This window comes from Dipodomys spectabilis, unplaced genomic scaffold (assembly GCF_019054845.1).
Source record: "Dipodomys spectabilis isolate Male_0828 unplaced genomic scaffold, ASM1905484v1 ptg000015l, whole genome shotgun sequence".
In the NCBI taxonomy this organism is placed as follows: domain Eukaryota; kingdom Metazoa; phylum Chordata; class Mammalia; order Rodentia; family Heteromyidae; genus Dipodomys; species Dipodomys spectabilis.
In genome coordinates, this window is record NW_024870692.1 from 8,582,699 (window position 1) to 8,594,866 (window position 12,168).

Here is a 12,168-nt window from a genome sequence, read left to right on the forward strand (position 1 = left end):
ACTAGCAAGGGCGAGGACCTGAGTTCAAACCCAAAAAAGGAATAAAAATATTTTGTCCGCCGAAGTTTCTGTACCAATAGACTTCCAGTTATTTTTATTCAAACTGAGCTTCTTTATGGTTTCTGTATATCAATGACAATTCATTTAAGACTATTTTCTTAGAAATAATGGACACGTTCTTGCATGCCCTTGTAGCATTTCTATATTAAAGCTAACATAAATAACTTTTCTCATTTAGTTTCCATTTCTTGAACATCTGTTAAATGTCAGGAATTATTTCAATATTATCTGTTATTCTTAATAATCACAATGATAATAGATAGTATCATCCACATATCAGATATAAGGAAGTTGAAGTTCAAAGGTTAAGTAACTCTTTTCCAGCTAGCAGAGCTGATAAATACAATTCAGACTAATGCCTTTATTTGGCCTCAATTTTCAGGCTGCATTGAGAAGCATACGACAATAGAGAAAAAACACAGGTAACAGTTTCTAAAATCAAAGGAATTCTTATCAAAATTTAAGTATGAGTTTTTTGCCTAATCCCTCTCAGTATAGTAATAAGTGAGTATACAAAAATATTTTATATTCTATAAGATTATATACCAATAAAAAGCATATATGTATTAATATGATGAACAATAAGCATCATTTTTGTGGTACTAGGGATTGAACAAATGGCCTCCTGCTTGCTAAAGCACAGTACCACTTGAGCCAAACGCCCAGTCCTTTGCTTTTCCCCACTCTGCCTGCTTGACAGACATCCCCTTTGGGGATTATTTTTAAGATAGCTTTGGTCTTTCTTTATGTTCAGTTTAGCCTAAACTGTGATTATCCTATTTGCACCCAATGTAACTGATGACAGATGCCCACCACTGCACCCAGCCCCTCAGACTAGGATGACAGATGCATGCCATCATGTTCAGCCATTGGTTCAAATAAAGTCTCATAAACTTTTGCCTGGGCTGGTTTCAAATCACAATCCCATGCTTCCTTACAAGAAGCTAGGATTACAGGCTTGAAACACGAGGCCTAGGATCCTTTGCTTTATTTTTTCATTTGAGCATTATATGACAATCTTAATAATTTTTCCTGATTCTAACTACTTAGCTGTCAAAATATTTCAATATTTATATTCTCTCAAAATGTTGTAACATATATCACAAAGATTTGTGAAGCCCTACTCAAGCTTAATATCATTCTTATAGTAATAATCGTTAAAAATTTTTTGGCATATTTGCATGCCTATAATAATATTTCTTGAAGATGGGACACAAGTCTAACCACAAAATTCTCATGTGTCATATATACCTATTCACATAACCTGAAAGTAATTTTATATGTTATTTTTAGGGGGCCTGCATTTTTTTTCTTTTTTTTTTTTTTCCTGCATTTTTTTTCAATGACCTATTACATAAGTACAGAATCTTCTACTTGTGGGGCTGGGCCAGAACTCAAAAAGTCTTAAGCTTTTGTAGCACTTCTGAGCTTGGATTTTAGGATTAGAGTTACTCAATATGTACGATAAATGTAATAGCTCATAGAAAATTTAACCCGGTGTCCTGAAAGCAGTCATTTCAAAAATATCATTTGATATTTTACTTACCTGAAGATGACTAGCAATTAGAGTCCAATCATCAGTTCCATGTTGTTCAACCAACTTCTTTAATTTATCATCCTATTAAATAAAGCAGGTGTAACAATTAGAAATTGTTCCTCTCCCTTTTCCTCCATCCCTAAATACAGACAACTTTCCAGCTCTGTCTAGTCATAGCTGCTCATCACTTTTAGAAGGACTAAAACTAGTATACAAATTCCTCTATTTACTATACTACTCTGTCAGTCCTAATAGCACCCAGCTTATTCATGTCCTTAATTAAAGAAAAAGAATGTTAGTTGATAGGTAATTTTATCCTTGTATTTTGCTTTTGAAATATCTATTAACTATATAGATAGCTAATATATATAGTTGATATATACAAGTATGTAATTAGTAAACCTTGCCGGATAACTACCTCATCTCTTGTCCACTTTACTCTATTCCAGAGTTTTTTCAATCCTTTCTGTTGTGGTACTTCATAATCATGATCGGCATACTGAAGGTCATCATCCTCATCCTCACTACAAAACACAACAACAACAACAACACACTTGTGAAATCATGAATTTCATTTAAATTAATTCAATTGATGAATTTGTATTTGCAGGTATGACTGAAGAAGCCACTCAGAATAAAAAATATACATCAATGAGATTATTCAAAATATTAAATTAAGTCATATAGGCAAAGAGCAATAGTTCTTACTGACAACAAAAAGAAGTGTTTGGTTATGTCACCAGAGCTAAGTAATAATCTTTTATGTCATTCTGATGACTGTGACATATATTTTTTATTTAATCTTTAAAGAATAAAGAGCTAAAAGACTTTAGGGGAACAAAAGCAAAGCACATGTTTTAGAAAAAATTAATAGCAGAAGTATGGTGGCAAGAAAGTGAAGTTGTTCCTCTTACTAAGATTACTTAGTAATCATCATAAAAACACAAGAAATAAATCATTAGGGCATGACAAATGGAAATGTTAAAATATAAACTACACAGTTACTTGGAAGAGGCAGGTAGGATTGGTCCAAGACCAACCCAGGAAAATTATTGAGACCCTAGCTGGAAAATAACTAAAGCAAAAATGACTGAAGACTTGGCTCAAATAGTAGAATGTTTTACCTTGCAAGGACAAGTTGCTGAGTTCAAACCCCAGTACTACAAATAAATAAAGACAGACCATAGCTATTTCAAAAGCATGACAGAAGAACTAGAAGTGTGGTTCAAGCAGTAGGGTATCTGTCTAGTGAACGCAAAGCACTGAGTTCAAACCTTAATACCACCAAACAAACAAAACAACCCCACAAAAAAACAGAAGAAAGGATCCATTAACAAAACCAACAACAAAAAAGATTAAATATCTAGAAATAATTTTAACATCTAAAATAAAAAATCTAGGTATATAGTAAATTAAAAACACTAATATTAAACACAGAAGATTTGAACAGATGGAAGTATTATATTTAGACCACATGCTTGGGTAAGAAAACAATCACTATAAAGATGCACAAATTAATAAGCTAATTCAGGCCTGGCACTGGTGGCTCACACCTGTAATCCTAGCTACTCAGGAGGCTGAGATCTGAAGATTGCAATTCAAAGCCAGCCCATGCAGGAAAGTCCAGGAAACTCTTAACTGCAATATACCACCAGAAAACTGGAAGTGGTGCTGTGGCTCAAGTAGTAGAATGCTAGCCTTGAGCTGAAGAGCTGAGGGACAGTGCCCAGGCCTAGAGTTCAAGCCCCATGACCGACCAAAAAAAAAAAGTTAATTCATAAATTTTAATGAAAATACCATCTGATTTCAGGAATGAATTAGACAAGCTGATTCTATCATTCATATGTAAAAAAAAAAGAAATAATAGTAGCCAGAAAAGTTTTAAAGAGTAATGGTAAATTTGCCATTGCCTAATTATCACACTACACTGTAGAGAAAGAAAAAATACAAAGCAGGATAAGAGAGGTAAGACTACTGAGAGGTATTATAAACATGTTTGAAAATTAAACAGTGAAGTATCCCTCTGTAGTAACTAATATAAGACTAATTTTCTAAAAAGACAGAATGGTACTGACATATAAATAACCAAACACATAAATGGACAGAATATTCAGAAAAAAATACATCCATGTGGATAACATTTCAAATCAGTGGACTAGGACAGATTTTTTTTCCATAAATATTATTATTGGTAGTCACTTTTAAGGACTAAAATAAATCCTGACTTTAAAAAAAATAAATTCAGATCAGATATGTATTAATGTTGTTGTTGTTTTTTAATGAAACTGCAGCCTGATGATGGTGGCTCATACCTGTAATCCTACCTACTCAGGAGGCTGAGATCTGAGGATCAGCCCAGGCAAGAAAATCGTGAGACTCTTATCTTCAATAAACTACCAAAAAAGCAAGAAGTGAAGCTGTGGCTCAAGTGGTAGCTTTGAGCAAAAAGAAATCCAGGGACAGTAAGTACTCAGGGCCTGGTTTCAAGTCCCAGGTCAGATACAAAAAAAGAAAAAGAAACCGCAGTAATATTAAAAGAAAATAGGGATGAATTTTACTTTTTTACTTAGTAGAGAAAAAGTGACAAAACCTAAGGCCCACAAAAAAATGAACCAAGGTGAAAATGGTAAACAAAAAGTACATGAAAATCAAAAATGTTTTTAAAAAGAAGAAATAATTTTGCAACTGATGGAGATGAAAGACAGGGAAGGAAAAGGAACCAAGATCACTCCAAATTTTCTGACATTGGGTTATATAATTAGAGGTATTTACTAAGACAAGAGACAGATGGAGAGACAAAACTTTGCAAGGAAAAAAAGAATGGAGAAAATAGTTTTTGACTAGGCATTTTCAAGGTGCTTGAGAAATATACAGGTCTATGTGTCTGTAACAGAACTGTCCTAAAGAAATACAATGCAGGTCACATATGTTAATTTTCTAGTAGCCATATATTTAAAGAAATTTTAATAAGTATTATCGAGTTATATATAAAAATATCACTCCAATATGCAACCAATATGAAATTATGAATGAATTTTTTGTATTTTTTTCTCACTAAAGTCTTCAAAATCTGATTGTAGCTGGATGCCAGTGACTTATACCTGTAATTCTAGCTACTCAGAAGATTTTTTTTTTTTTTGTCGGTCCTGGGGCTTGAACTCTGGGCCTGGGCGCTGTCCCTCAGCTCTTCAGCTCCAGGCGAGCGCTCTACCACTTGAGCTACAGCGCCACTTCCGGTTTTCTGGTGGTTTATTGGAGATAGGAGTCTCACAGTCTCTCCTGCCCGGGCTGGCTTTGAACCGCGATCCTCAGATCTCAGCCTCCTGAGTAGCTAGGATTACAGGCGTGAGCCACCAGCGCCAGGCCTACTCAGAAGATTGAGACATGGAGGATCATGATTTGAAGCCAGTCTGGGAATAAGTCTTCAGGACTCCATATTCAATGAACAGACTGAAGGTATGGCTCAAGTGGTAGAGCACCAGCTGTGAGCAAGAAAGCCAAGTGAAAAGTGTGAGGCCTTGAGATCAATTCCCTGCCTGTACACTCTCTCTCTCTCTCTTATACACACACACACACAAAATCTTATTGTATTTGGTAGTTAGAGTACATCACAATTCAGACTAGCCACATTTCAAGAGCTGGTTGTCTGCTCAGGTACTACAGAGCACATCTAGAAGGCAACAGAGTACATGAATCTTCTGGTAAGACACGAAGTCCAGAGTAGACCGTTTTGGCAATCTCTAGCATACAAAGAATAGCTGGGATCATAAAATGACCCAAAGAAAATCAGCATAGTGAGGAAAGGAACAAAAGAAACTGAGTTCATGTAGTTTTTTTATAAAGACAATTTTAAAGAGGCCCCCAAAGGGGTAGGTCTCCATGATAAAATGAATTACAAGATTACAAGATTTTAGTAGCCAGAAGATTACGGAATAAAGTTATGAGCATCTGAAGATAACATGAGCTGCTGACGTTTATTTAAAACTATTTAAGTACCAGACGTTGTAACAGACTATGAACTTTTTCTCTTAAAATTTCATAACCACCATAAGAGGCAAGTGTTATTAATATTGCCATTTCACAGAAAACTTTGACTTAAACAAATAACTTTGTCAACAGTCACAGCAAATACGTCACAGCTGAACTTTAATATCCACTGTTTAAATTATTTTACTACATAGAACACACTGGAAAAAGAGAAAGAATACCAGAAAGCAAAAAGATACTAAAGACAAATCTCAAATGTATTTTAAAATCAGAACAAGCTGCTAGTTCTAACTTATCTGCTCACTTTGTAATGAGCCTGAACATACTAACATGTCAGGGATTTAACTGTAAAATGAACATAATGCCACATATCTTATAGTACTGCTGTAGGATAAAGAAAAACATGTAATACTTGGCACAAAAAGGTGGCTAAATATTAACATTATGTAACTGATTACCTAATAGAATTCAAAATTACTTTTGCCTTACTAGATTTAACTTTTCCAAAACTTCATTCTGATTTAAAACAGCATACATTTAAAGATGTAGCTAACCTTACTGGAATATAGTTAAGAACATGTAAGGCTGGGAACAAGGCTTAAGTTGTAGTGCACCTGTCTAGGAAGCACAAGGCCCTAAATTCAATCCCCAGTGCCATCAAAAACAAATTAATTAGTAAAATATAAAAGTGTACTGATGCTAAACAAGTGATGTTTAAATAACAACATATGAGTGAAACATATAAATTCAATCAAATTGCAAAAACTAAAGGCCTAGCTCTAATATGTATTATATGCAGATATTTCCTCTGACATGTCAATTCCATTAGGACCAAAATTCATAGGTGAATAGGCATTACACCAAGATACTATATACTCCTGTTTATCCACTTCTGTAATTCAGTGCTTTTGATGCGGAGAGGCCACAGGGGACGCTGGTACTAAGTTTGAACTCAGGGCCTCACACTCTTGATTTTTCCTGCTCAAGGCTGGTGCCTGACCACTTGAGCCACAGATTTACTTCTGGCTTCTTCCTGGATATTTGAGGATAAATAAGGGTATCATAGACTTTTCTGCACAAGCTGGCTTCCAACTAGGATCCTCAGATCTCAGCCTCCTGAGTAGCTATGATTATAGATGTGAGCTACCAGCACACACCTTAATATACTTTAATTTCCCAATGCTATCTTTCCATGAAGCCAACATTCATATGTAACAATAATCCAGTCCTTAACTATTTTGTTTCAGAATCCAAATGCCAGGTTTAACTAAAGAAAATATGTAACTGGTAGCCAGTTTCAGCTATCACAAATGTTAGTGGTTAAACATAAATTGTTAAGTCAGAGATGCCTTAATGTCCAATGACTTCCTACATTTCTAAGTAACCTACTAAATCAGATAAAGCACCATATTCAGAATATCATTAGTCTTTGCTTAATGCCTATCACTAGCCAACTACAACTACACAGTAAATTCAAGAGCGCAAAAACTATGTCATGTTCACCTTCAAGAATCAAACAGACAAGGGGGGAACCAATGCAACAGTGATACTCACAAGACAATATGTTGGAAATGAACGGTACAACTTGGGGGAGTGCGGGGGAGGGGGAAAGTGAGAAAAATGAAGGAAAGGATAACAAGTTTGACAAGAAATGTACTTATTACCTTATGTAATTGTATCCCCTCTGTACATCAACTTAACAATAAAAATAAATAAATAATAATAATAAAGAAAACAAGAAAAAAGAATCAAGCAGAGTTCCTGCCATTCAAATATTTGTAAGGTCATTAAATATTTTTTTGTCCATCTCTTCCAAGTATCCCAAAAATACATCATTTCCTTTCATCTCAACCAAAACTTTCATCTTCCTCAATACAGATGAAATCTTAAAGTGAATATGAGAAAGAGTACATTTTTTAACAACAAAAAGTCCCACTAGGAAGCGATAGAAAGCATTGCCATTTATTAAATTGCAGAATCCAAATGCACCTCCAAGTGGCAGAATTTTAAAAAGCAGAACCTGATGAAACAAACATTCTTTTAAAATTCAGCACAGAAGTGGTTCTATGAGGTGTCTGTTTTTCTTAGAAATGCCCCCCAGCAACATTACCACTTCCTGATACCCAAATAACCCTCAAGCATGCTTTTCACAGGTTGTCCTCTTTCTCGCTCCCTTTAGATTCCAATAGCTTCCACAACAGCATATTAGAGACTGCTTTTTAAAAACAGTTACTTCTTATAGAATTCACAAACTGTATAGACATGATAATGACAATTTGCCTTGTGAAAAGTTAATATGTGTTTGTGACAATAGTATCACTATTCCACTATACTGTGAAATATATGAAATTTATGTAATCATCTAATCTCAAAAAAAAAGTGAGAGAAGGGATGGGTTAAGAGAGATGGGTGACAATGTTGTCAGACACTCTGCACTCACGTACTGTTTTGTCGAATGGGAACATCTTTGTACAACTACTTGAAGATAATAAAAAAAAAAAGTTACTTCTAACACAATTTTCCTGTATAAATATTGAGTATTTGCCAAAAAAAATCTACATCACATCTAATCTGTAAAAAAATCCACCTTAAAGTTGTTAACAAAATATTACTTTAAGGATATACATACAAAAATGTAACGTTAGTCCAGGAGTAGTTACCAAGGAGTAATTTTCCAAAGAACATGTTCAATTGTTAAATGCAGCTCCTTAGTTTTGGACTACATAACTTGTGAGAGATGTCTAATTCTACATGAGGTTCCATTCTCTACTATACTCAGCAAGCTCATCAGTTTCAGACGATGAGTTATATGGCCCACCATCATTCAGGAAGCTGGGTTTTCTAAGCGATGAGAACAAGGGAACATAAAAGAATTTTTAGAATCATCTTTCTACCACTGGGACTTTCCTAAAATCTAATTCTACTTCTTAGTTTTGTCATCAACTTATTTTACTTTTCATTTTTCTTACTTTTCTTTCTTTTTTGGTGGAATTAGAGATTGAACCAAGGGTCTGGCCTTGTCTCATGTTAGGCAAGCACTATACCAACTGAACTATACCTCTAGCCCCAAGTTATTTCTATGCATATCTGATTCTATAAATGTCCAATGTCTAACCAAACTACCATACTCAAATGGAAATAGTTTTGTAAATGATAAATCAATAAAGTGATGAGGGTACATATGAAACAACAAAAGCACAAAAAAATCTTTATCTTGTTAGGCCAGGAAATGGTTAAGAGTAGTATACAGTGGAGTATAAACAAAAAGGATGTGATAGTCAAAACTTGTGAAATAATACACAAATTATTCATACTTGACATTATGATAAAATATTTGGAGAAGTTCAGTTTTAAAGGATAACAAGCCATCTAAAAAAGTAAAAAAAAAAATTAAATATGGTACTATTACTACTGGTTTGTAATTAGAAGAAATATAAGTTTTTCTATAAAACTTGTTCTCGCAAAATTGCTTGCTCTTTAATATCACAAACTTCCAGAAGTCTGAAATCTTTAGCATACTAAAATACACACCTTTTTTATACTTTGTGACAATAGGGTAACTGGATTTAATGTTTTTGTTATACTCAAGGATATGAGCATTTACCTACCAGGCTAACATAATAAAGTGAAATCAGGCCACCCAGTGGTTATTACTATGTACTGCATACATGAGTACTGAATTCCAAGTCTTGACTGCCAACTAGCTTTAAAGACCAATCTGATTTCACATAGTAGACCATGATTAATAGAAATAGTAAAACAAATTCTGGGGAGAGTTCTGCCCAGCTACCCATAAACAAAAAGGTGATAACATGTCTATTTATTCTTTTGGAGTATTTATTTTTAAGTGAGAAAAGATCATCACAAAAGGTCCTCAAAGGATATACATTAAAGCTAGAAACTATCTTTACAGACTACAAAATACAAACCATTACATTAATAGATTTAAAACTGGGATAGAATTTATCTTCTTTCCCAAGACAATTCTGCCATTACAACAAAACTCAGAAAGCATTTATCATTTATCAGTATACTTTCACCTGCACTCGTTTTGTTGGAAATAAAGAGTATAACTGCTACATACATACACACATACATGCACATTGTGTATACATGCATAAAATCACTGAAAAATATCTTGCAATGTAAAACCTGGCTTTATCTTGGGGTTTAGTGCAGTCAATGGTAATATCAAGTGAAAATATCTTAATCTTTTAGGAGTAATCTTTTAGAAGCTTTGCAGCTTCTAAATGACTGCAATTTATTTTTAAGGGAGAACTTTTCAAAAAAGACCTTTTATTTGTACATAGAATATACATTAAAATCAAATACATATTAATAACAGATTTCCTTGTTGTGTACGTGCCTGTAAATTATACCATCAAAACTGCGAAGTCTCACTATTAGTTGGCCTTTTCCACAATGAAATTGAGAAAAATGTCAATTTCAATGAGTTAATCTATAGCTATTAAATAAAAATCAAAGAAGCCAATGTCTTTCAGTTGTTTCACACCTGAGGCAACAATTTTCTATTTAGATCACATGGAAAAAAGTCTATTAAAGGATTTATGCCTATATTTCTATATGGAGCTTTTATGCAGCCAAGTACAATTTTCATTCAACTTATTAAGTGGTTGTTTACTGGAGATCTCAAAGTACAACTTGAAATGACTGGATTCCTTTCTCTTACTACCATAAATTTCATTCATGTATGTTAACATTCTTAATCAAAGGCTGAGTTGACTTTGTCCCCCATGAATAGGTTTCTCCTTCAAAACATTCCATTTGTTATCCTCTAAAATACACAAGCCATACATATTTACAAATACAAGAAATACAATTTAAAGCATAAAACTCAAGTATGAAGGCAGAAGAAATATAGTCAGAAGTGACAATTTCTTGCCACACTTCTACCTGTATGCTCCCTAAAAAGTATACCTTCATTCTATTTAGTTATTCCAGATTTAAACTTTAAAGTATCTAAAGCACATAATTATATCAATAAAAGAATTTACACAGGCAAACTAATTATTAAATAATTTCTCCTTTCTTACTCTAGTGTTAGGAAACAACTATGTAACAGAAAACTAAGCTCTCCTTCCTAGGCAAGTTCTAACATTCAAATATCAGTGTCTAAACATACTGTAACAATGATGACAGAATTAGCCAAGAAACTGTTTCAACTAAGATTGACATCAAGACTAAGTAGATAATTTCACCTTAAGTATAAATACAATTTTATTGACTTCAACTTGTTACTTTGCATTGCTCTCCTTGATCTTATGTGCTCAAAGCTTTACCACTTGAGCCAAAGCTCCACTTCCAGCCTTTTTTTTTTTTTTGGTATTTAATTGGAGATAAGCCAGTCCAGGCTGGCTTCTAACCAAGATCCTCAAACCTATCTCTTAAGTAAATAGGATTACAGGCGTGAGCCACTGACACCCAGCCTATTAAGTTTTTAAAATTTTTAAGACTTAAGAATCCAAAAGGGGGGCTGGGAAGGTGGCTCAGTGGTAGAGCACTTGCCTTGCATGCATGAGGCCCTGGGTTCCATTCCTCAGCACCACATCAGCAGAAAAACGCAGAAATGGCACTGTGACTCAAGTGGTAGGGCACTAGCCTTGAGCTGAAGAGCTGAGGGACAGCGCCCAGGCCAAGAGTTCAGGCCCCACGACCGGACCCCTCCCCCCCAAAAAAAGAACCCAAAAGCCTATAGTACTTCAGCAATCGTCACCACAGAAGCGTCTAACTTGTTTTTTGAAGATGGAACAGTTAAGTGAGTCTGGATTTCTAGATTAGCAGTTCTTACCTGTGTGATTTTGCTCCCCTCCCCCAAATGACACAGGCAGTATGTGGAGACACTTTTGTCAGGACTGTGGGAAGCAGAGTATTACTGTTCCACTGAGTACAGACAAAGCCTGTGGCTGAACATTCCCCCACTCCACACCACCCCCAGTACAAAGAACCATCAGATCTAAAGTGTCAATAGTGTGAAGGTTAAAAACCCTATTGCTAAAGATCTGTGTGTACACATCTGGTCTACCTCTCTAGGGATTTGTCCTATACTGTAGTTGCTATAAAATAACTATGACATAATTTCATACTGACTTATGCAGAACCATCTTACACCAGTTAATTGATATATGTATAAAGTAAGATTATGGATTGTTATTGCTAAAGTTGATTTACCAAAACGTAAAACAAATGATTCCCAGTACTAATTCCAACTCAGGAAATACAACTGTAGTTAAGACTTTGAGATTATGAATCCAGAAAAATAAAAGCATTTGAAAATCCTGCCCAAAACCTTTTAATATTGTTGAAAATGAAGGATGAGGAGGAGAACTTAACCTACTCCATACAATGGAGCAACTACTATAGTGGCACGGATATGTATACATTCATCCTAACACACTTTCCAACCACAAAAGAAAAAATCGTGCACCACTCCTGTAACACAAGTAGTGTCAAATGTTAAACGAATAAAAATATATTGCTTTATTTTAAGATCTAGCTATATGGGTAGCAACAGTTTGACACCGTCCCAGCAGGAACATGCTAAGAATGTGTACAGAAAGGTGAGA

The 12,168-nt window shown here is 34.6% G+C and overlaps 1 protein-coding gene across 3 annotated transcripts in view; it reads right to left on the reverse strand.

The window, feature by feature from the left end:
• Mybl1 (MYB proto-oncogene like 1) overlaps window positions 1–12,168 on the reverse strand; it is a 39,848-nt gene that overhangs the window by 26,879 nt on the left and 801 nt on the right. For all 3 annotated transcript variants that reach the window (XM_042666907.1, XM_042666912.1, XM_042666921.1), the window contains exons 2-3: window positions 2,016–2,121; window positions 1,607–1,678 (exon numbers count right to left, since the gene is read on the reverse strand). In XM_042666907.1, coding sequence (XP_042522841.1) covers window positions 1,607–1,678; window positions 2,016–2,121 — 178 coding nt within the window. The remainder of the gene's footprint in view (window positions 1–1,606; window positions 1,679–2,015; window positions 2,122–12,168) is intronic.